Genomic DNA, 24,909 nt, shown 5'->3' with positions numbered 1-24,909 from the left:
GAGGTCTAAACTGGTTGCAAGCTTTTCCCCAGGATTAACAAGAGATTGTCTCCAAAATCAACTCATAATCACGTCAGCCCGGGCTCCCCAGCTGTTGGACTACAGTTCCCAGGGGGCCTTGTGGCAGCATCGCGAGACTTGGCTCAAAAGAGGCGGCGGGAACGGGGTGGTAGTTGTTGCTTGAGCAGTTAGAAGGGGTGGGGTCCTGAACATGGCGGACCTCAGCAGTCCTGGCAGCGATCCCACGATACGCACGCTCTTGCGGCGCGTGCTGGATACAGCGGATTCGCGCACTCCGAGGCGACGCCGGAGCACTCACACAAGGTATGTGAGAGTGTTGCCCGAGCAACTAGAATGAATGGGGAGTGGTGTTTGCGTCTGAAAAGGAAAACTGAGTCTCAAGAGTATAGTCTGACATGCTGAGCTCTGTCTCTGGGTTCCTAATCAAATTGGACTCAGCTCCAGGGTGAGATCACAGCGTCTCACTCAAGTGTTGGATCTCTAGAAGCAGAGGGTAAGGCTCTGTGTTTTCTGGGCTGTTTCACTCAACCCTGACCAAGGTTGTCCTGACGTCTACCCCTACTTCCAGATAACCTTTCCCAGCACATACAGTCCTGCTTGCTGAGGTTTCCATGGGAGGTCGGGAGGCAGGAACTGGAAAAGATGCTTTCCTAGAGAGCAGGGCTTTGTCCTGACTTTGCGGAGTGTCGTGAGCAGGAGGTACCGAAGTTGGCATCCACCAGTCTGGAAGAATGCCATCATGAGCAAGTGGAGACTTGTTCATGATAAGGTGTTTTTTTTGTTTTGTTTTGTTTTGTTTCTCTCCAAAGTGTTAGTGATTGAGCTAGGATCTTATGCCTGCTAATTAAGCACCCTACCACTGAGCGTCATTTTGGTATTTCTTTGCGACAGGGTCTCACAGATTCCCTTGGCTTGTCTTGAAGCTAGCCCAAATAGGCTTTGAACTCCCCATCCAACTACCTTAACCTCCCTGGTAGCTGGGATTAAAGGGTTGGTGCCACCAGGCCCCTGTTCATTCAAGGTGTGGCATTACTGTCAGTGTTAGTGATCGAGGGTTTGGAGGTCAAAGGACAACTTGCAGAATCAGTTCTCACCTTCCAGCATGTGGGTCCTGGTCATGCAGTTCAGGATGCCAGACTCAGAGGCAGTGCCTTTAACCGCTGAGCAATCTGGCCAGCCCCTCAGGCTATGTTTTAAACTTATGAGTAATGAGGTGGGAGCTGTACCTGGGGAACACTGATAGAGGTCTGAGACACACTGGACTGGAGTATAAGGGCTGGGGTCACCTATGGGGAACTTATTGTCACGCCTTCACAACAACTTGAAAGGTTAAAAATAACTTAAATTTCCTACTTGGACTGTTACTCTAATGCCTGGAATGGGAATACTCTCCCAATTTGTAACCTACATGACTGACCTCTGCTCATCTTTTATTATTCTGCTAGACTTACCTCTGTGAAGCTTTCCCTCGCCCCCTGCTAGATCAGTCATAGTCCATCTGTACCTCAGGGCTACCCTTCATCCTCTTTCTCTATGGTACAAGTGGTTTCCGGGATCCTGCCCCTGAAGTAAAAGAGCTTTTAAACCACAACTCCTTGTGAAGGCAAACAGCTGCATCTCCAGCTCCTCACTCCCAGTTCTGACAGAATTCTCTGAGTAGGTTCTTTTTTGTTTGTTTGTTTGTTTTGTTTTGTTTTTTTCACAGTGCACAAAGAAGACAGTCTCAAACACCGTACTCTACGAGGCAGGGTAGCCAAACAAAGACAAGTGCCAGGAGGCATTCCAATGGAGCTAGGGTGAGTGTCCAGCCACTCCATGAGTGACCTCATAGAACCCTAAAGCCTATTTTTGTTTTGATACCTAACTTGAGTGGCTCTCAAGCCAAAAAAGAGACTAGTGGTGCTTGTTTCCATAGTCAGTTGGCAGATTGGCCCAAGTTCAAGGCCGTGGGCACCTGGAGGAGCAGACACCCCGGACCCTGCTGAAGAATATCTTACTAACTGGTAAGTGGGTGTCAGCCTGCCAGTTAAAGTCAGGTGCAGTCCAACAGTCAGTCCTATGATGTCCTTCTTAGTCAGCCCCACCCTTTCCTTTCTGTTTCTTTAGCCCCAGAATCTTCCACTGTGATGCCAGACCCTGTGGTGAAGCCAGCACAAGTACCAGAAGTGGCCCGGTCATCTAGACGGGAAAGCAGTCGGGGAAGGTACACAGTGAATTTCCCTCATAGGCTGAGCCACCTCTTGAGATCCCCAGGAAAATAAAACTGGGCTTTCTGACATGTCTGAGATAAACTTCATCCTTACAGCCTGGAGCTACAACTTCCTGAACTGGAACCCCCCTCAACCCTGGCTCAGGGTCTAAAAGCCCCTGGCAAAAGGAGGCAAAAGCTGAGATTGTCAGTATTCCAGCAGGAAGTGAACCAGGGCTTGCCTCGCTCCCAAGGTGAGACCTAGGACACACCTGAGTTGTTTTCTCCTCTCTCCTCTTGGGAGGTAGAAAAACCCTGAGAGAGCTTTTGTAGGCTTGAGTAACTCACTGTGGCTTCTTCTTCTTCTTCTTCTTACATTTTTGCGATGGGTCCTGATAGAGCCATGTGGGACACGTGGGAATGCTGATGTTTCGTCCTTGGCCAGGTACTGTGTTCCCTGTTCTGGGGTTTATACAGTATGGTGGCCATATTTTAAGAGATGAGAGCCCCTTTGGGGAAGCTGTGTCTCAGGTTTTCCTTGTTTCTGCTTCTATCATAACAGCTCCTTCAACCTCAGCTTTGTCCCCCCTGGTCAGCCACAGACATTGGAGAGACCTGGTCTGGCTCGAAGACGTCCCATACGCCGACCTGTGAATGTCGGTGCTCTTTTGCAGGATCTGGAAGATAATTCCATAACCTCTGCTCTTCCAGGTAGGGTTGTAATTTCCTCTTTTAGCTTTAGGGAGAAGCTACCACCCTGTGACAGACAGAAGGCTTTACTGAACTCAGGCTTGCTCCACTTTTGATGAGGTCAGGGCTACTGTATGAGTTTGGCCAGGCATCGAGGAATTTCTGTTTTCCTCACAAAATACTTACCTGGTACTTTGGCCTATTAGTCAGGGTCCTCTAGAGGAACAGAACTTATAGAGTGAGTGGGTATAGATGTAGGGGAAGGATTTATTAGAACGGCTTACAGGCTGTGGTCCAGAGAGCCAACAATTGCTTTCTACCAATGGAAGGTCCAAGAATCCAGTAGTATTAAGTCCACAGGCTGGATGTCTCAGCTGGATTTCAGTATATGCTGGAATCTGAAATAAGTAGGCTCTGTTGACAGACCGAGAGCAAGAGCAAATTTGCAGAGAGAGAGCAAGCTTCCTTCTTATAGGCTGCTAGCAGAAGATGTGGCCCAGATTAAAAGTGGATCTTCCCACCTCAAAGATCTGGATTAGGGGCTGGAGAGAGATGGCTCAGAGGTTAAGAGCACAGTCTGCTCTTCCAGAGGTCCTGAGTTCAAGTCCCAGCAACCACATGGTGGCTCACAACCATCTGTAATGGGATCTGATAACCTCTTCTGGTGTGCTGGTGTGTCTGAAGACGGCGACAGAGTACTCATATAAATAAAATACATAAAATCTTAAAAAAGTGGGGGGGATTAGAAGTGGGTCTTCTGGCCGGGCAGTGGTGGCGCATGCCTTTAATCCAAGCACCTGGGAGGCAGAGGCAGGTGGATTTCTGAATTCATGGCCAGCCTGGTCTACAGAGTGAGTTCCAGGACAGCCAGGGCTACACAGAGAAACCCTGTCTCGAACTCCCCCTCTCCTCCCTCCCAAAAAAGAAGTGGGTCTTCCCACATCAAATGATTTAAGAAAAACTCCCTCAGGGGTTGGAGAAACGGTTTAGTGGATAAGAGCACTGACTGTTCTTCCTAGAAGACATGGGTTCAATTCCCAGCACCCACATGGCAGCTCATAACTGTAACTCCAGATCCAAGGTTCTGACACCCTCACACAGACATACATGTGGGCAAAACACTAATGCACATTAAATAAAAATAAATAAATCATCTAAAAAAAATCCCTAACAGGTGTGCCTAGTCATTTGGATTTTAGTTAATTCCAGATGTAGTTAAAGGTAACAACCAAGAATAGCCATCATAGCCAGGTGTTTGAGCCTCCCGTGCACTTGCAAATTCGAGGCCAGCCTGCTCTACAGAACTACCAAGGCTACATAGAGAAACCTTATCTTGAAAGAAAAAGAATAATCAACAGAGTGGGTCCAGTCTTAGTGTCTCTGTGGCTTTTATGACTTTATATTCTACAGGGCTGAGGGTAGAGGAAACAGGTTTTATGACCAGTTAGCACTAACCCGGTAGCCTGAATCCAGAGGACTAGTTCCATGTCTGAGGAAGGTGCTGAGCAGAGGATATAGATGGTTGAGGCAGGAATAATTGGTTTAGGGTGCTATGAGCAAGTTGTATAGGCTGGGGAATGTCAGGAAGGGCCAGGAAGAGTAGCTTAGCAAAGAGGACACGGGAAGGTGACAGGCTTAGAAGGTAGGTTTATCTCATTTTAGAGGTGCCTTAGGCAGGGAAGCCCTGAAGTTTCACTGCCTATACCTCACAGCCCCAGGTTTTAGCAGGTGGGCCTTGGCTAAAGAATTTATCTGGCTCTTGATCTCCAGGTGACAGTCATAGAACACCTGTGGCTGCTCTGCCAATGGATGTAGTGTTGGAAGACACACAGCCGTTCTCACAGCCCTTGGATGGCTGTCCCCTTAGTGTGAATCGCTCTCTGCCCAATCCTTTTCACACTGCGGTTGAAGATGCTGAAAGAGTTGTGGGCCCTGGGACGCCAAGCACTGGAACCAGGCTGCAGAACCGGAGTGAGTGAGGGGCAGCTGACCTGGAGCCAGCTTAGCCTGGGCGAGAGTTAGCATAGATTCCCCTCCTCCCCGGCCCTGATGTTAGCATAGAGATTTCCCTCCTCAAGCCCTGATGTTAGCATAGAGATTCCCCTCCTCCAGCCCTGATGTGTGCCCCAGAACCCCTGCCTAGGAGTCCCTCTTCCCCAAGAGCAGAGTTGGGATGGGGCCAGGAGAGTCTAAGTCAGTGCTGCCGCGTTGCTTGTCACCCCCTCAGTGAGCAGAATTGGCTTTGGTGCCTCTCCTTTGCCCTTTTCGGAGCCACAGCCTCAGCCTCCAGAACTAAGAGAAGCCATGGGATCCAGTGAAGCTGTGGAGCCCAAGGATGGAGAAGGATCTTCAGGGGATGAGGAGACCTCTGGTAGCCCAGGTAAGAGGCCTAATGTAGGTATCAGTAGCTGAGTCTTACTAGCATTTTAGGTCCTGTCATACAGAAAAAAATTGCCTGGGCTGTTTATGGGAGCTGGTAGTTTTAGGGGCCAGGGGGAGTGTAAGAGGCAATCACTTAACTAGAGCTCTATGAGGCCCTTAGGAATTAAGAAAGGGACACTAGGCCTTTACAGCTATGTGAAATGGTCGAGCCTGAACCTCTTTTTTTTTTTTTTTTTTTTTTGGTTTTTTGAGACAGGGTTTCTCTGTGTAGCCCTGGCTGTCCTGGAACTAACTCTGTAGACCAGGCTGGCCTCGAACTCAGAAATCCGCCTGCCTCTGCCTCCGAGCCTGAACCTCTTGTGACACAACTCTTTCTCTGCAGCAAGTCAAGAATTATCCTCCAGTACCCATGACTTACACCCAGAGCAACAGCCACATCAGTTATGTGAACCACGCCCATCACCTGGAGTTGCAGTGTAAGAAACCCCGGTTGTTGGGAAGGGGTGCCCTGAGGTTGGCACTGTGCACTGTTAAGTCCTCATACATATGCAGATGATTGCCAAGCACAGCAGCTCAAGCCTGGTAGTTACAGCCTGCCTGTCTGTCTTCCTGGTGCCTGCCCCTAGATGCTTACAAGAGCTTAGGTGAGGAGAAGCCCCTAGTTCAGTATGTCATCATAGGCGGCTTCCTGGAGGACATTAATTGGTCTTGGGACAGGCAGTGGTGGATTCCTGAGGGGAAAGACTGTTCAATTTGAGACCTGAGGTTTAACAAGCTTGAGCAGGTACCAACATAAATATTGAGGCTTGACTAGGATGGTGGGTCTAGATTGGAGGATCAGGGTCACGGGGAGGGCCAGGCTGTTTGTGGTCATCGTTGTCATTGTAGACATTGACCTCCTCTTTCTCCTCCTGGTCTTCTTCCTCTTCCTCCTCCTCCCCCCATCCCCCTTCTCTTCCTCCCCCCCTTCCTCCTCCTCCTGATTTTTTGAGACAGAGTTTCTCTATGTAGTCCTAGCTATCCTGGAACTCAATCAATAGACTGGCCTTGAACTCAGATTCACCTGCCCCTGCTTCTCCAGTGCTAGGATTAAAGGTGTTGTATCCCCCACACCCCCAATCCCCGTTGGATTTCCTGTTCAAGTTAATTTGCAACAGTCCCAGTTTCAGCAGAGCCAGCAGGACTTTTGTCTTCAAATAGGGGCCTTCCCAAACAGCAAATCAATCACCTGTCTTCTCCTGTCCTCAGCTTATCTTCAGAGCCCCTGGAGTCTGTGCCAGCCAAGCTTCCATCCAGGACCCGAACTGCAGGTCCTAGGCACCACCAAGACCCCTACAAGGCTGGACTGAGCCACTATATAAAGCTCTTCAGCTTCTATACTAAGATGCCTGTGGAGAAGAAGGCTCTTGAGATAGTAGAGAAGTGGTAAGTCTAGATATGAGTGGGTAGAGGTGCCATTTCATAAACAGACTCTTTAGTCTGTTCTATTGCAACCTTGCTGGCAGCCTAGACAAGTATTTCCGGCACCTTTGCAATGACCTGGAGGTATTTGCTGCTCACGCTGGCCGTAAGACTGTGAAGCCAAAGGACTTAGAGCTGCTGATGCGACGGTGAGTGCTCATAAAAGGAGGCTGAGTGGGAGGGCTGGTGTGAATGATGTTTGACGCTCCTCTCCTCTCACAGGCAGGGACTGGTCACTGACCGAGTCTCGTTGCATGTGCTTGTGGAGCGGTACCTGCCCTTGGAGTACCGGCAACAGCTTATCCCCTGTGCATTCAGTGGCAATTCTGTCTTCCCTGCACAGTAGGGCCAGGTCTTACCTGGCACCTCCCTACCTTGGACATCTTGAGCCCTACAGAATCATCATGGCCTCCTCATCTCGTAACACCAATAAAGTCTCGCAAATGGGGTTGTTCTGCTTTTTTGGTGCACGTCTTAGGGCCTGCCCAGATTGCCTTCCCCCAGCCTGAAAAGTAGTATGAATTTAATTAAAGAATTTTATACTAGAAGAAGATTAGCAACAGTGGAGTATTTCCGTTGCCCGTGGGGGCTCTAGCTTGCTGGCTCTGGCTCTCGAGGTCCTACACGTTTGGTATCTGCCATCTTAAGTCGATCAAATGCAGTCTCAACCTTTATCGAAATTATTCCCTGCCTCTCCTCATCCTCCAATGGCACATCAATCGCAGGGATCTGATAGACCTGGCCCAGGTAGGTACTCAGAGTGTGCTTGTCCATGGTAGGATCAATGTTCATCAGGGTCGCACGCATCTTCAGTAGGGTCACCTCTTCAAGACTGCCCCACAAGGAAAGAAAGATAGATATACAGGCTTGAGCTCTTCTCTCTGTACCACGACTGAAGTATCTATAAACCACTCAGGTTGGAGTAGTACCCAGCATGGTACCTGTTGCCTGGGGAGACTCAGGCACCTGAGATGCTCTCTGGCAGGACTTACCCTACCCTCCGGGGCCCCAGGGCCACTCACGGTTCCAGGCCTAGCTCATGCTTTAGTTCTGCTAGGTACTCTTCCTTCTCATCCTCGTACTGCTCCCACAGCCTCTGCACTAGTGGCTCACTCTGGCCTTCCTCATCCTGCGGGTGGGGGGTGGGGCAGGGAGAGGCAAGGTGAGGTCATTGACTGTAGACTAAATAAGACTGTGGAAGGGACTGGCAAGTTATGTGTCCCTGCCTACCTCCGTAAACAATGCTTGGTAGTTTATCGTGTCTGTGTTGCTGCTGTCTGGACCCCAGCCTACTGCCTCCATCAGCTCCTGAATCTGTTCTTCCTTCTTGAGAGGAAACATAGTCCTGAGGACGGTGCTACAGGGAAAGTAGAAATTCCACAAGGCCTGAGTAACTGAGACTGCCGACTCACTCTCCCATCCCTCCTGGGCCGTGCCCATTATTATTTCAACAGTTCGTTTTCTTGGTTTAAAGATTTATTTATATGAGTACACCATAGCTGTCTTCAGACACACCAGAAGTGGGATCAGATCCCATTACAGATGGTTGTGAGCCACCATGTGGTTGCTGGGAATTGAACTCAGGACCTCTGGAAGAGCAGTCAGTTCTCTTAACACCTGAGCCATCTCTCCAGCCCCTCTGCAAGGGTTTGTTTGTTTGTTTGTTTGTTTTTTGAGTCCTTCAACTCAATGATCCACCTGTCTTAGGCTCCTAAACTTTTTGTTTTGTCTTGAATATTTTTTAATTGTTTTTTTGAGAAAGGGTGTATATGGTAATCTGCTTGGCCAGGAACTCACTCTGTAAACCAGAATGGCCTCAAACTAAGAGGGATCCTCCTGCCTCTGCCTCTGCCTCCCAAGTGCTGCAGTTAAGAATGTGCACTACTGCCGGGTGGTGGTGGCACACGCCTTTGATCCCAGCACTTGGGAGGCAGAGGCAGGCGGATTTCTGAGTTTGAGGCCAGCCTGGTCTACAGAGTGAGTTCCAGGACAGCCAGGGCTATACAGAGAAACCCTGTCTCGAAAAACCAAAAAAAAAAAAAAAAAAAAAAAAAAAAAAAAAAAAAACCCAACCCTGTCTCAAAAAAACAAAAACAAACAAACAAAAAAGAATGCACTGCTATGTCTGGCATGTTTTGAAACAGTTTTGTTCTAGACTGGTCTGGAATGAAATGACTCCTGCTTTTTTTCTCTGTCTCAAGTGCTAGAATTCCCAGTATATGCTGCCACACCTGGTAAGGACAGCAGGCTTTTGTGGCCGTGCCCTTCCTGTGAGGCTTTCCTTTCCCTACATGTGTGAGAACCTGACCAGCCAAAATAATGGACTAGAGTTTGGAGTGGTTTGACCAGTCTCTTACCTGAATTGCTCTATGGTTATTAACCCCTCGTTCTGAGTGTCAACACTTATGAACTCCTTCAGCAGATGGGACAGTGTCTCTCTTTGGTTGATATACACACTCTCCAAATTCTACAATGAGGGAAGCAGTTACTAATATGCTGTTTAGAGTAATGGCAGGGCCATTCTGTGCTGGGGACAAAAGCCCTTTCTATTTCCCTGAGGGTCACAGGTAGGACTTAGACCAAGCTTACCTTTCCCATCAATACTGCATAGAACTGACTCATGATCTCACTGGAACGAAAAAGCTTGATATTTTCAAAAATGGTGTAAGCCCAGGCCATGGCATCATTGACCCCAAAGCGACGCTCCAGAAAATTGAAGAAGAAATCTGGAAATGACTCCTTCTGCAGGGTGAGGAGAACACTTGGTCAGAGTGTCCCAGGCTTGTTAGGCCTCCACTCTATTCCCTACCATCTTGAGGAAACTCCTTAAGCTGGTGCTGAGGTTTTGCAGAAGCAATGTTTCATAACCAATGAGAGCCGACCTGCTCCTCTGCAACACGTTCCTTCCAGGCGTCCTTAAGGATATTTATCACCTCCTTCTTGGTCGGCTTCTTGTTCTTCACAGGGCCATCAAATCGAAGGAAGGGAGGGATAGAGTCCCCAAAGCCCTGAAAGGCAGGTGGCAGCACATGATTAGACGCCACTGTTGCCCGTTTGTAAGCAGCAGTGAGTTCTAGATGGTTCCCCCAGAATCTTAAATGGCCTCTGGCTCAGGAACTCCCCTACCAGGCCAGGGAAGAAGTCTTTCTCCCGAAGCAGACCCATGCCGATTTCCTCCAGGAGTACATCCACCAGCTGGTCACTGTTCTTTCCTTCAGCCAGCAGCAGCCAGCGTTCTGGGCCCCCTGCTATAACACCTGCAAGTTGGGAGAGGAAGTTAGAACCCAGTCCGTGTCCTTCCCCAGGCCCTGGGGTCCCTACAGTCCTCGTTACTTTCGCATTTGGTCCAGTCAGGCCGCGGTGTGGAGGTGCGCTGGATCTCCTGCAGCTCAGTAGAGAACTGGTCCCGCTCCTTCAGTGTGCTCATGTGCAGCTGCAGCAGCATCTCGTGTTCCTTTCGGACTTCTTCATAGTCACTTCTCAGGCTTTCTAGCTGTAGGCAAGGTGATTGGTCCTAGCTACCCACCTGCCTAACTATACCCTACCATGGCAAACTGCCTGCCCACCAAGCACCTGCTCTTGAAGCTCCATGTTGGTCTTCTCTTGCATCTCAAAGTCTCTCCTGGGTACAACATCTCCAAAGTTGGCCTTCATCGTGTTAAGTTCCATCTGCGTTCGAGTCAGGTCTTGTCGAGTCATTTTCAGTGCCAGTGTTAGCTTCACAGGGTCTTCTCCCCAAACACCTGCCAGGGGCCCATCAGTCTGTTACCCTGGCTCTAGGGCTTATACTCAGGGTTGGGTTGAATATTGCTTGGGGCATGCCCTCTATTTGAATAGAGTGGGCCCCATAGGCTTAAATACTTGTTCCCCCATCTGGTGGAATTGTTTGAGAAGGATTAAGAGATATGGTTTGGAGAAGGTGTGTCACTAGGGCAACCTTGAGGCTTCAAAAGGCTCAGTGCCATCCCCACTGTGCTCCCTGCTTCCTGACTGTGGATCAGATGTGAACTCTGAGCTGCTGTTCCAGTGCCCTGCCTTCTGCCATGATGGTGGCAGACTACTATTCCTTTTGGAACCCCAAATCCCAAAGAAAAGCTTCCTTCTATAAGTCATTGTGTTTTACCACTGCAATAGAAAATATACCTTCTCTGCTTGGGATTTGTTGGGTCTACAGCATCACCACCCTGAGGGTTCAGGCTTAAATAGAGAAACCTAAGACATGTGGTACTAGGTTTCTGCTGCCCAGAGTCTCGGCTTCCAGCAGTGTTAAGTTTCCTATTTTACTCTGTGATTCTCCTTTTAGTGCAAAAGATCCAGCTAGTGGCCCGGACATCTCCTACCATGTATGGACACATATGGACACAGGATGATAAGATATTAGTAATGTTGAGTGAGCAGGGTAAATGGTGACAGACAGACTTCAGCACCTCAGGAGAGAAACCTGGCTTGGATTACCTGGGTTCTGGGCTAGTGACATGTCTTCTCGCTGGTATCTCAGTTCATTTAGGTCCCCGATAAGAATTTTGCGGGCATCTCGTTCAGTAAGGTAACGCAGGTACTCCTCAGCCAGGCTCTTCCTCAGTTTAGCCACCTGGGGAGTGGGAGTGGGAGTGGGAGTGGGAGTGGGAGTGGGAGATACAGCTGCAGACTCAGTGACTCTTGGAGTCCTGGTTGGCAGCTAGTCACTCCAGGGTGTGATAAGTGCTTGCCAGTGCCCTCAGCTTAGGAAAAGAAAAGTGATCAATTGTGCCTGAGTACCTATCAAGATGTCAGTGCTTCAGCCCATGGAGAGTTTGCTGGTGCCTGGAGCCACCTTGGAGTCTATCTGAGAGGGGCAGAGGGAAGACAGTAGGGGGACTCTGGGAATGTGATAGCTCTTCCATTCCAGGCAGAAGGGTAGACAGGGTTTGGGGTTACCTCAGTCACCACCCCCAGGCTATGGGTAGAGCGGGAACATGTGGACTTTGTCAGCTCTCCCACGTTCATTCACCTCACTCTGCAATGAGATCTTCTCTTCATTCTTTTTATCGATGAGTTTTAACAAATTCATCTTCTCTTTCTTGAGCATGGAGATTTCGTACCTCTCCTCAGCCCTCATGGCCAGAATTCTCTCACTGCAGTCCTCATTCACGGTGACAATCTTGGCCTTCAGGGGCTCCAGGGACCGGATTTTCTCCCTTTGGTGGGCTAAGCAAAGACAGGTGGATTGGGTGTGGTGGTGCATGCCTTTAATCCCAGCACCACACCAAGGAGGCAGATCTCTGAATTGGAGGCCACCCTGGTCTACAAAGAAGCTCCAGGACAGCCAGGAATACATAGAAAGACCCTGTCAGAAAAACAACAACAACAACAACAACAACAACAACAACAACAACAACAAACACCCAAAACAGACAGGTAGAAAAGCCCTTTAGGGGTTGGGGGCACAGAAAACAAACAGCCAGGAATCACAGATTCTTGGTTGCACAGGTCATTGGTGTACATGGTCTTTTGCCTGTATGTGTGTCTGTGAAACCTATGTGTGCCTAGTGCCTGCAGAGCTCAGAAGAGGAGGTCAGATCCCCCCGGAAATGGCATTACAGATAACTGTTGACTAACATGTAGGTGCTGCAGTTTGAACCCAGGTCCTCTGGAAGGATAGCCAGTACTTAATTGTAGAACCATCTCGCCAGTGCCTCTCCACCCTTTCCACACACTTGTTTTTAAAGGAAGGCAGCAGCTAAAGCCAGGTTCAGAACTAAATGTTTTAGTTAGGATAGATGACAGAGGTGCTGGTTAGCCAACAAAAGGATGGACGGGGTATTAGGACTATCTTGTACCTCACTGGTACAAATTGGCATAATTATGCTCTAATTGTATTCTGAGAGAAAAGTTTCATTTTAACAGGAAGGGTGATGTGTAGGAGGAGCTAAAGTAGGAGGAGTACTGAGAGGAAGAAAAGGAGTAAGAAGAGGAGAAGAAGAAGGAGAGGAGAAGCTAGGTGATGAAAGAGAGAAAGAGGGGGGAGACAGGGAGGCAGATATTCATGTATCTCCACCAGTCAAAGATAGTTGTTATATCTAGGTTGGTCAGTGGATTACACCTCTGATTGAACAATTCCAAACTTATAACGCTTATGATTAACATTATTTTAAAAAAATGTATAAATGCAAAAAGGAAAAGGGGGCATGGGATAGGGGTTTCCTAAGGGGGGGAATGGGGAAAGGGGATGGCATCTGAAGTGTAAATAAAATATCTAAAAAAGGAAGGCAGCAGCTGAGGATAAAGCGCTTGTTTATTATATGAGACACTAGGTTCAGTCTCCAGCCATGTAAAAGAAAAAGCAAACCAGGGGCTGAGTCGTGGTCAGGGTCAGGGCCTCTCCCATGGAGAGGCTCAGGAACTCGTCCTCCTAAGCCTTCAGTTTTGTGGCTGCTTAGCATGTGAGGTGCTGAGCAGGTGAAGGGAGCTCCTTCCCTCCCAGAAGCACTTGCTCTCCTCAGATTCCTTCCTCAGATTCTGTTTACTACTAAAGGATAGAAGGGGTTGAGGCACGAAGAACATGACCAGAAAGATCAGTTGGTAGTAGAGAATCAAAAAGTCAGAATAGTCTGTTCATTCCAGGTGGGGCCCAGAAAGGAGCTGTAGTCTTACCCAACATCACCTCATACGCATTCTTAATGGAGGATAACAATGGCTTGTATGTCTTGAAATCCTCTATGAAGAACTCAAAGATCTCCCTGTAAGGCTGCCATAAAAAAAAAAAAAAAAAAAAAAAAAAAAAAAAAAAAAAAAAAAAAAAAAAAAAAAAAAGGACCCATCATTTCCTGATCCACAGCCCCCACCTCCAGTGGGCTCAGAGCTGTTTCCACACGAACCTGCCAGTTAACCTAAGTCTGGCCAAGTACTACCCAAGTTTTTAGCACCATGGAGCTGGAGAGGAGGAACAGGTATGAGGCCTTGCCTGGTGCCAACTTTGAGGCTTACCACCCATCAGTGTGGGGCAAGTATGCCATTCTATCCAAGTGGATTCTGGCTGCCCAGGCAGTCAACTTCTTGCCTACCAGATCTTATATCTATTAGTCTCTTGCCTGTAGCCCCTCTCTATATCAAAGACCTATGGGACACTGAAGATTCTAGCTTCACGTTCTGAACTCAAAGTGGAAGAGAAAATTCTCCTTTCAAACTTAGATTTAGAATGGTGGTGTGGAGGTATGTATGCATGTGCTGTGATTTACAGAAGTCTACATTAGGTGTCTTCTTTGAGGTAAAGTCACTCACTCACTGAACCTGAAGTTCACCAAGTGGCAAGGCTAGCTGGCCAATAAACTCCAGGAATCTGCCTGTCTCTCACTGGCAACCACCAAGTACTAGAGTTACAGATGTGGCTGGGCCAGGCTCTTTAATTAGGTGACTTCTGGGAATCCCAACTCAGGTCCTCACACTTGTGCAGTCGGCTTTTCAGCAACTGAGCCATCTCTCATCCCTCAGAAGCACTTGGATGTGAAAAGAGACTCTAGGTCGGCAAACACAGAGAGCTTTTGGAGGCAGGATTACCTACTGAAATGAACACAGGCTGTGGAACCAGCCTTGAGTTGGAATCCCAGCTCCAACACTGCCTTTGGGATGCCTTAAAGCTTCTGCTTGTACAAGTGTGCCGAGAGGCTGGCCCATGGGTCAGCTTTCAGCAAATGCTTCAGTCATGTCTAGGTCAGAAGTCTGAGGTTCCTTTTCATCATTACTGAGTTTCTCTCTAATGTGTACCAGAGTTTGGGCTGCATCTAAGCTGACCATTCTCTCTGACTCTGAGCTAGTTCCTTAAGTTTCTCATTGTTGCCACCAGGCCAGAGGCTCTGTCAAAGGACTTGCCTCTTTTCAAAGAGGAATAGTCACAAATGGATGCCCACTTCCCTGTGAAGGTCTGTTATTCAGTTCTGATACACGAGGCTTCTTTCTACCCTTGACATGTTGGGTCTGTGGGCTCTGACCTGCAGCCTCAGTTCTTGTGCAGAATCCGTGCTCAGGTCCAGCAGGAGGAGCTCCTTGCGCAGGTAGTTCTCTAGTTGCTCCAGGTACCTGGGCTTGGAGATGCTCAGGGGCTGCTGCTGCCAGCTACTGCAGAGGATGGTGGGCTGAGATGTCACTAGCACCCATGGATCCTTGCACTCTTGGTCTGGGGCCGCAAACTCCACTAAGTTCTATGTCCTGGACCAATACCTAGCCTAGATCAGTCCATCCCCCATTAGGCTGGCCCTGGCTTACTTGGCTCGATTCCGGCTGTCATTTGAACAGGGCTTCCGTTTAGGTAGAATCGTCTGGCCACTGGTGTATGTAGGCCATGGTGACAGGTGGCCACACATGGATAACTGCAAGGGCTTAAGGGAGGGATAGTTGGGATTACTATGGCAACATTAGTCTACCCCTCCCTTTTTTAGTATTGTTGAGGATTGAACCCAAAACCACTTCACACATGTTATAGGTAAGCACTGTACTACTGAGCTGTACCCACAGCCTCTCCCCTTTCTAATATTCTTCTGCATCCCTACACACACACACACAAACACACACACACACACACACACACACACACACACACACACACACAATCTTGCTATCTGGTCTTACACTGGAGACCTTGCCTCCAGCTCCTATATGCTGGGATCACAGGTATGTGCCAGTATACCCAGCTATACAGACGTCATTAATAAGGTCCATAGTTAAGACTATGGTCTTTTATATATGGTTATGATTAAATCTCGCATCTTCCGTATTAGCAGTGTGACCACAGGTTAACTTCTCTGTAAAGTAGGGGTAACAGTAGTCAGCATTCCAATGCATGAGGCAAGGATGTCAGGAGAAAACTGTAGTGCTTGCTTGGAACCCAGTAAATGCGAGTTACACTTTTCTATATTGTCAGGAAACATTGAATGCCTGTACTATGACAAACAAATCTGAATACCAAAGAGTGCCAATCCCTGCTTTTTGGCATTGTATAACATACCAAAAGCATAAAGAAATCGGAGAGAGCCGGGCAGTGGTGGTGCATGCGCCTTTAATCCCAGCACTTGGGAGGCAGAGGCAGGCAAATTTCTGAGTTCGAGGCCAGCCTGATCTACACAGAGAAACTCCGTCTTGGAAAAAAAAAAAAAGAAATAGAAGAGGAGGGCAAGTCCAGGCTAATGTCTAGATGGATAAGACAGACCTGACTACAGAGATGTAACAAATGGAGCCTGCAAGGAGACTGGGTTGCATCCTTTGGGGAGGGAAGAAGTAGGTGAGGGTTCCCTGGTGAGTGGAGTTTCATTTTGACCCATTAGCAGTTGCATGTGGTACAAAATGGTATGTATGGCTTAAAAAAAATCTTTTCATTAAATATGGCATAGAAAAATGCAATAAGCTGGGCAGTGGTGTCGCACACCTTTAATGCCAGCACTCTGGGAGGCAGAGGCAGGGGATCTCTGAGTTTGAGGCCAGCCTAGTCTACATCATGAGTTCCTAAATACTCAGAATTACATAGAGAGATCCTATCTTGAAAAAAATCACAACCAAAACCAGTAAATAATGATGATGATGATGAAGCTTATATAGCATGCATCAAGTCCTGGGTTCTGTTCCTAGGACTGTGTGTACCTGCCTATAATCCTATAATCCTAACACTCTACTTGTAATCTGTGTGTTCTGGTTGTGGAGATAGAAGCATCAGAAGTGTATAATTTTTTTTGTTGTTTTGCTTTTCGAGACAGGGTTTCTCTGTGTAGCCCAGGCTGTCCTGGAACTCACTCTGTAGACCAGGCTGGCCTCGAACTCAGAAATCTGCCTGCCTCTGCCTCCCATGTACTAGGACTAAAGGCATGTGCCACCACTGCCTGGCAGAAGTGCATGATTATCTTCCACTAGATAGTGGGTTCTAGGGAAGTCAGGATCTTGATTCAAAAAAAAAAGTCCAGTCTGTTGGGAGGAAGAGTCAGATGGATCTCTGAATTCTAGGCCAGGCTACATATCCAGTTCTAAGACAGCCAGGGCTACATAGGGACCTGTCTCAAAAAGAAAAACTATCTGATAACAAGTGTTTCGGTTTTTTGTTTGTTTTTTGTCTTTTTGTTTGTTTTGTTGTTGTTGTTTTTTTTTTTAACTAAAAAACAAACTAAAGGAAAACATTCAGGCCAGGGTGTATGTGTGGCCCTGAGGAAAGCAAACAAACAAACAAACTACTTTTTAAGTGCAGCGGCTCACACCTGTAATTCTAGCTCAGGGGACGCTAAAGCAGAACTACTGAGTTGGTGGACCAGCCAGGGCTACACCGCAAGGGTCTATCACAACAAACAAACTTTCTACGTAGTTGGTGGAGTGGCCTGTAATCCCAGCACTGCACTTGGGAGTGGAAGTGAAAGAGCATGCGTTTGAGACCGCTGTGTCAGACTGTCTCAGAACAACAAAAGTGGAGATACCTGGACTCAGTCTTGACGAGCTTTGGAAAGTGTTTCAGATTTTCAAAAGTAGAGTAAATCTGCTCTCTGCTTTTTCAGCTGGAGAAAAGATAGGCACCTTACTTTGATTTGAGCAGGCGAATGAAAACTCCACACACTGTGAAAGTAGCTGCTTCTTTCCAGGGGTTTTTAGTTTCTGGTTGAACGCTTCTGCCCAAGGGCTGCTAGAACGCTTACAATGGTCCTCTGAGTTCCCTGCTCTTTGCTTCCCCCTGCAGGTAAAAACCGGAGGGTGCCCTACTTCCGGGAGATGGAGGGAGGAACAGCTCTCTCTGGTAGTTGGTGACACCGAGGCGGGGAATAAAAAGCAAAAGTTCGTGAACTGCAGGTCTACACTGAGTTAGGTATCATCAGAAAGCTGGCTAAGGCCAGAATGGAAAAGGAGGTCGCCTTACAGGAATGGGGCGGACCGTGTTCTCTATAGAGTCCATATTTGCTCTCTTCTCCTTAGACAGGGCCCTGCTCTTGGCAGTTCTCAGCTTCGTAACATATTTGGCCTGTATGTTCCCAATCCTCCCCAAGGAACACATTCACACCATGAAAGCAACATAGCACCCATAGTGTTCCATTGTCAACTAGAGCCTTAAGTTGGACACACACACATACACACACATATATAAAATTTTAATACGTTTGTGTCATATGTATTTTCATTTATTAATTTATTCATTTTACATCCTGATTGCAGCCTCCCTTTACATATTTAATTTTTAAAATTGTGTTCACTTTATATATATGAACATTTTGCCTGTATGTAAGTGCACCACTTACAGGCTTGAAGTCTGCAGCTGTCAGAAGAGGGCATCTGGGCGCTCTTCTGGAACTGGAGTTACAGTGTTAGGAACAGGACCTTGGGTCAAGGGTAGCAAGTGCTCATAACTACTGCGGCATCCGCTCTAGCCCCATCAAATAAGATGTTTTCATCTGAGATTTGAACAATGATTATTTGTTGTCTGAATTACAACATCCCTATCTCAAATTAATAAAAGCTCCAAAAGGAATGAAGCAAGCTCAGTGGAAAGCACTTTCATTTTATATATGCGGGTACACTGTCTCACACACACCAGAAGAGGGCATCGGATCCCATTACAGATGGTTGTGAGCCACCCTGTGGTTGCTGGGAACTGAACTCAGGACCTCTGGAAGAGCAATCAGTGCTCTTAACCGCTGAGCCATCTCTCCAGCCCAGAAAGCACTTTCATAAGCATGTGTTTGATCCAAGACATTGAAAAAGAAAAGCCAAAATAAAACTAATATACTTTCGTAAGGTAAGGTAATAAGGCAGTTTTCCCTTTGGGGGAGGGAGGAGGCAAGGAGAAAGGGGTTTGAGTGGGATCTTTCTATGTAGCCCAAGTTGGCCATGACCTCAAAAGCTTCATGTTCCAGCCTCCCAAGTGCTAGGATTACAAGTATGTGCCACCATACTTAGCTGACCACATTTATTTTTATACAAATACTTTTTGTTTGTTTGTTTGTTTTTGTTTTGTTTTTCGAGACAGGGTTTCTCTGTGTAGTCCTGGCTGTCCTGGAACTCACTCTGTAGACCAGGCTGGCCTCGAACCAGAAATCGCCTGCCTCTGCCTCCCAAGTGCTGGGATCAAAGGCGTGCGCCACCACCGCCCAGCTACAAATACTTTTTTTTTTTTTTTTTTTTTAAAGATTTATTGATTTTATATATGTGAGTACACTGTCGCTGTCTTCAGACGCACCAGAAGAGGGCATCAGATCCCATTACATATGGTTGTGAGGCTGGGAGTTGAACTCTGGACCTCTGGAAGAGCAGTCAGTGCTCTTAACCGTTGAGCCATCTCTCCAGCCCTACAAATACTTTTTAAGAAAGGGTCTCTTTCATGTAGCCCAGGCTGCCTTAGAGCTTACTCTGAAGCCCAGGCTGACTTTAAACTTGCAGCAATTTTCCTTAGCCTTCCAAGTGCCAGAGTTACAGGTGTGAGCCACTGTGCTTGGTCTGTCCAAAAATTTTTAAAAAACAGGAACGAGGGACTCAGAACAAAACTCAATAGAGAAATACTCTGTACTGTGTCTTCACATGATTGTTCATACATTTTTATAGAATTCAAGTACCATACCAGTCTTAAAACCATAAAGACAAAAGGGTCAGGTCACAGCAGGCAGTGTCTGGTACACACAGCAGGCTGACGATGAGATGAAGTCTATTTCAGAATGTTGAGTTGCAAAGTAAAGGGGTGCTAAGGGAAGGAGCTAAGTCTTTTCTACTTAAGACAGCCTGGACCATCTTTCAGATAAGGCAGAGGGACCAGCATGCCCTCACCTCCTCCCCCAGAGCATGGTGAGCCTGGCTTCTGTGAGTGGGTCATACTTCTCTGATTGGGAAGAAGCTAGTCTGCTGAGTTAGGCTTTTCGGTTGTAGGCAGAACAGACAGGTTGTAGAGGGTAACATGCAGGGTTACAAAAGAAGAGCAGCACTAACCAGTGTCCTTCGTTTCTGAGAAAGCCTGCGTTTCTCAGTGCCCTTGGCCTCTGGAGTTCCTCCTGAAGATAGTGTACTTGTTCTGCATAGAGAAGAAGCTGCAGTGGGTGACAGAGCCCATACAGGGGGGTCCTGCTGACCTCTGACCCTTCCCAGATCCATAGGGGGGCTCTCCCTTCTTTTTAATTTCTCTCTCTCTCTCTCTCTCTCTCTCTCTCTCTCTCTCTCTCTTTCTCTCTCTCTGTGTGTTTGTGTTTGCTTGTACTTTACTTGTGAGTACAGGTACTGGCACAGTCCAGAAGAAGGCATTGTTTAATGGCTGAAAGAGTCTGGGGGCCTGGCATCTGGAGTTTCAAAAGGATCAGGTTTGAGCAAATCATTTAATCTCCTTTAGCAGTTTTCTCTTAAAGAAACAGACAGTTCTTATTCTTCTCCCAATAGTTTTGTAAAGGTTAAATATGAGTGAGTTGAGCACCAGGTGGCAGTGGCACAGGCCTTTAATGCCAGCACTTGAGAGGCAGAGGAAGGTGGATCTCTGTGAATTAGAGGCCAGTCTGGTCTACAGAGCTACTTCTAGGACAGCCAAGGCTACACAGAGTAACTCAGTTTCAAAACAAACAAAACAAAACAACCCCCCCCCAAAACTGAGATAAGCAAAACAAAGACTAAAATGAGTTGTACAGGTGTTAATTATAATAGCAGATTAGGAGAAAAATGAATCCTGAAGAGATCTCAAGCTTGAAAGTCAAGCCTCTTGGGAAGGGGCTTAACTCAAGGTAGAAAGGCATCAAACAGAGAGGGCTACTTACATTTAGCCAGCGTGGCCCAAGCAGAGGAAACAGAAGAGGTAATTCAGTGATCTGTGGGGTGAGGGTATGCTGCTAGATAAATCTGTGTACCTATGTGTTCGTTGGTATTGCTAGCTAGTGACTTTAAGTATGTTGCTGTACCTCAGTTTCTTTGTTCATTAAAAAAAAAAAAGTGAGACTAAAGCTGGGTGCTAGTGACACCACGTGCCTTTAACCCCAGCACCCAGGATGCAGAGGCAGGTGGATCTCTGAATTCTAGGCCAGCCTGGTCTACAGACAGAGTCCAGGACAGCCAGAGCTACAAGGAAAAACCTTGTTTTGAAAAGCCTAAAGAAAAAAAAAAACAAATAAAAAGTAAGACTAGTATTACCCAAACTTGTAAACCCAGTTGGGAAACTGTTCTTCAGAATTCCTCAGGCACTGAGACCCCAAACCCTAGTCTTTTAATGCCACTTAACATTGCAAAAACGTGAACAAAGTAAGTACGCAAGCAACTTACAGAGAAGGATATGTGTCACCGGATATGTATGTGTTTGTGCACCAGTAGTCCTGTAATTCTAGCTGGTTAGGAGACTGAGGCAGGAGGATTGCTAGTTTAAGGCCATCTTGGGTACCTTGCCAACATCCTCTCGTGATAGAAGGTAGAAAGGGAGCTGGGCTAGGCACAGACCTTAAATCCCAGCAGTTGGGAGTCAGAGACAGGTATATCTCAGGTATGTTTGTGGCCAGCATGCTCTACATAGTGAGTTCCAGGTCAATCAGGGGCAGATAGTAAAATCCTTTCTCAAAACAAACGAACTAGAGGAAATGGGCATATACCTCAGTGGCAGAGGACTTGCCTAACAGGCATCAGATTCAGGTTCAGTCTCCAAAACTGATTTTTGTTGTTGTTTTTAGAAGACACATATGGTAGAACAACAATATGTTGCACAACTTAATCTGCTCATTGGGTTCTTAATACCTTTTTCTCAAGATCAGTCACTATCCCTGTTTCAAAATTGTTTCAAAAAATTATTCATTTATTTAACTTAAATTTTGACATGGTTCTCACTAAGTAACCTGGGCTACCTTGAAAATCATGACAGAGACCAGGCTGGCCTGGTATCCATCTTCCTCCCTTTGCTTCCTGAATCCTGGAATTACTAGCATAAACTGCTATGCCTCGATGCCTGGAAGTCAGTTTTCCACTAACTGCCTTCAGATGAAGATGTAGAACTCTCAGCTCTGCCTGCACCATGCCTGCCTGGATGCTGCCATGCTCCCACCTTGATATAATGGACTAAGCCTCTGAACCTGTAAGCCAGACCCAAATATATGTTGTCCTTTGTAAGACTTGCCTTAGAAAAGGCTCCTGCCAATGTGAAGACAGATGAACCGCTGTGACACACCTACCTACACACTATTTGCAGATGACCAGTGATCCTATGCTGTTTTTACAAATAAACTTGAGGCAAGAAAAAAAAAAAAAAAGACTTGCCTTGATCACTGTGTCTGTTCACAGCAGTTAAAACCCTAAGACAGGTACATATTAGTTTATTTATTTTTAATTTCTACTTTTTATTTTTTTAAGAATTATTTATTTTATGTATGTGAGCACACAGTCACTGTCTTCAGACACACCAAAAGAGGGTATCAGATCCCATTACAGATGGTTGTGAGCCACCATGTGGTTGCTGGGAATTGAACTTAGGACCTTTAGAAGAGCAGTCAGTGCTCTTAACCACTGAGCCATCTCTCCAGCCCCTAATTACTTTTCTTATTTTAAATTTTATTTTATTATTTTATGTATATGAGTATTTCCCCAGGAGGGCAGAAGAGAACATTGGATCCCTTGGAACAAAAGTTAAGAGAGTTGTGAGCTACCTTGTGGGTGCTGGGAATCTCACCCATATTTTCTAGAAGAGCAGCCAGCCAGTGTTCTTAGTCATCTCTCTAGACTCTGATATTGTAATGTTTTATTATTTTTTTAAAATTATTTATTTTTATTTTATGTGCATTATGGCCTGCATGTCAGTCTGTGTGAGGGTGTCAGCTCCCCTGGAACTGGTGGTATAGACAGTTGTGAGCCACCATGTGGTTGCTGGGAATTGAACCCATGTCCTCTGGAAGAGCAGTCAGTGCTCTTAACCACTGGGCCATCTCTCCAGCCCCCAATTTTTTATTATTTTTAATTATGTGTGTGTGTGTGTGTAGATAAGTGCAGGTGTCCATAGACATAAGAGGTGCCAGATCCCCCTGTAGCTGGGATTACAGGTGATTGTGAACCACCTGATGTGGACACTGGGAATCAAACTCAGGTCCTTTGAAAGAGTTTACCTGCAAAGCCTCCTCCAGCCCCATTTTCTTTTCCCTCTCTTCCTTTCACCCAACCAAACTTCCTTCCTTCCTTCCTTCCTTCCTTCCTTCCTTCCCTCCCTCCCTCCCTCCCTCCCTCCCTCCTTCCTTCCTTCCTTCCTTCCTTCCTGTGAGTATGCATGTATTAATTCGTGAGCCACAGGGCACAGGGGAGATTAAGGGACAACTTGTTGGAATGACATTTGTCCTTCTACCATGTGGGACCTGAGGATCAGATTCAGGTAATTAGGCAATCCTTAACTTGCTGAATCATCTCTCATCGTGTGTGTGTGTGTGTGTGTGTGTGTGTGTGTGTGTGTGTTTTCAAGACCATTTTCTCTATATAGCCCTAGCTGTCCTGGGACTCACTTTGTAGACCAAGCTGACCTTGAATTCAGAGATTCACCTGTCTGCCTCCCAAGTGCTGGAACTAAAGGCATGTGCCACTACTGCCCAGCTAGGCTTTATTTATTTATTTAAATATTTATTGTATTTATGAGTACATTGTAGCTGTTTTCAGACACACCAGAAGAGGGCATCAGATGACATTACAGATGGTTGTGAGCCACCATTTGGTTGCTGGGACTCAGGACCTTTGGAAGAGCAGTCAGTGCTCTTAACCACTGAGCCATCTCTCTAGTCCTAGGCTCCTATTTTTTAAAAAATGATTTAACACCAATCCTCAAGGAGGAATGCAAAATGTTTACATTTATATCTCAATGGTGGTGAAAACTCTGTTATAATTGGCTGTAGGCAATGGGTTCTCAGGAGTATTTCCTGGTATTGAATGACCTTCACAGACAGCCCACTAAAGTAGCACACAGGCATATGAGAACAAAAGGAGAAAAGTCCATAGGAGGAGAAACATTCTCCAAGGAAATATAAAACTCTAAGGTCTCTTCTACCAGGTTCTGCTTACATTCTACTGTGCTAAGCTCTGGTCTGTCCATCTTGTTGACCCTCTTTAAGGTCTGAAGGAGGAAACCCACACTGCATCTCTATAAGGGAAACAGTGTGTCACTACATGAATGGTGAAGTAATATTTCACATAACCATCAAATTCAGCTCATAGAAATGACATTGTGCTCCCTTCCTAATGAATGCAGATTCTGGGTCTGTTTCATATTCTGTGTGTTGCTGGAGATCAAACCAGGTCCTAGCTACAGCCCCAGCCCTGTTACATACTTTTTTTTTTTTTTCATAGATAGTAACTTTCCTGGATTATGCCTTTGATGGGTAGCAGCTCTCTTTTTCAACCTGCTGCTTGTTTCTCATAGACTAATTTTTTTAAGCTCCAAGGATAATCATAGCATTGGCATTTCCTGTCCTTGGAATGTCTGCAGGCTTATTATTTTAATTCATTTACTTTAAGATGGGGTCTCTTCATATAACTCTGGCTGTCCTGGAACTCTCACTGTAGCACAGGCTGGCCTTTGTAACTTTTTTTTTTTTTTTTTTTTTTTTTTTCCAATGCAGCAGACCCTGAAAGATTAGAGTTGAGAATGAATTCGCCTCTCTCGCCCTCTTCCAGGAATGAGCAGGCGGGAAACAATATTCGTTAGACACTGAGTGCTTCTTATATACAGGAGCTGTGGTGCGAATTTCACATATAATTAAAATGAGGCACTTCGTTTGTCAGTGTTTAGCTAAGATCATGTAACTAATGATAAAGTAAGCCTGCACTTTTGGCATCACATAACGCTCTTACTGGACTGACGAGTCAGCTCCAATTATATTACAACTGTATCGCTGATTCTGTGGCGCTGAAGTCCTAGCCCAAAGAACAGAAACCAACAGACAGTGCAGCGATCTGGTTCAGTGTCATTTTTCTTTCTGGAAATATTCAAGTCCTCCCCGCCCTCAGCCCGGCCAGTTGCTACCTTGGCTTGGCGAAACTGTTACGCGCCTGGGGGCTGGCCATGACTTTGGAGCTGAAGCAGGCTGGAGCCGTTGCGGTAGTATACAGTCCGTTGCCATGGGGACCAGCCCCCAGCGGCCTCCGCGTTGAGGGCGGGATCACGGCTGCGCCACGCCTACAGCCCTCCGCCCCCGTGAGCACTCTGGAGAAAGGCCAAGTAGTAAAGGTAGACCCTGGGGATGAGGTGTTCT

At 46.7% G+C, this 24,909-nt stretch overlaps 2 protein-coding genes across 7 annotated transcripts; one reads left to right on the top strand and one right to left on the bottom strand.

The window, feature by feature from the left end:
- Nucleotides 1–166: 166 nt before the first annotated feature.
- Nucleotides 167–7,190, top strand: Cenpt (centromere protein T). 2 transcript variants are annotated; one of them, XM_034522601.2, is made up of 13 exons: nt 167–324; nt 1,727–1,817; nt 1,937–2,024; nt 2,128–2,224; nt 2,327–2,463; nt 2,609–2,654; nt 2,772–2,920; nt 4,670–4,870; nt 5,127–5,279; nt 5,664–5,757; nt 6,530–6,706; nt 6,787–6,891; nt 6,965–7,190. In XM_034522601.2, exons 1-13 carry the CDS (start codon nt 212–214, stop codon nt 7,086–7,088), a joined length of 1,575 nt encoding a protein of 524 aa, XP_034378492.1. In that variant the 5' UTR covers nt 167–211; the 3' UTR covers nt 7,089–7,190. The 2 variants fall into 2 exon arrangements, with proteins under 2 accessions (XP_034378492.1, XP_076771915.1); XM_076915800.1 differs by lacking the exon at nt 167–324 and having other exon boundaries at nt 1,725–1,817; nt 1,941–2,024.
- A 58-nt stretch (nt 7,191–7,248) lies between these two features.
- Nucleotides 7,249–24,908, bottom strand: Tsnaxip1 (translin associated factor X interacting protein 1). Of its 5 annotated transcripts, none has more exons than XM_076915794.1 (16): nt 24,681–24,908; nt 19,658–19,739; nt 14,984–15,096; nt 14,710–14,894; nt 13,376–13,469; nt 11,733–11,929; nt 11,198–11,333; nt 10,316–10,485; nt 10,076–10,235; nt 9,869–9,999; nt 9,625–9,750; nt 9,332–9,484; nt 9,100–9,209; nt 7,973–8,099; nt 7,765–7,871; nt 7,249–7,574 (listed from the first exon to the last, which is right to left on the bottom strand). In XM_076915794.1, the coding sequence occupies exons 1-16, from the start codon at nt 24,775–24,777 to the stop codon at nt 7,334–7,336; spliced, it is 2,229 nt and encodes a 742-aa protein (XP_076771909.1). In that variant the 5' UTR covers nt 24,778–24,908; the 3' UTR covers nt 7,249–7,333. The 5 variants fall into 5 exon arrangements, with proteins under 5 accessions (XP_076771909.1, XP_034378489.1, XP_076771910.1 ...); XM_034522598.2 differs by having other exon boundaries at nt 14,710–14,836; nt 24,681–24,810; XM_076915795.1 differs by having other exon boundaries at nt 14,710–14,833; nt 24,681–24,810.
- Between the last annotated feature and the right edge of the window lies 1 nt (nt 24,909).

Source organism: Arvicanthis niloticus, chromosome 18 (assembly GCF_011762505.2).
Source record: "Arvicanthis niloticus isolate mArvNil1 chromosome 18, mArvNil1.pat.X, whole genome shotgun sequence".
NCBI classification, from domain to species: Eukaryota; Metazoa; Chordata; class Mammalia; order Rodentia; family Muridae; genus Arvicanthis; species Arvicanthis niloticus.
This window is presented reverse-complemented; position numbering and strand designations above follow the sequence as displayed.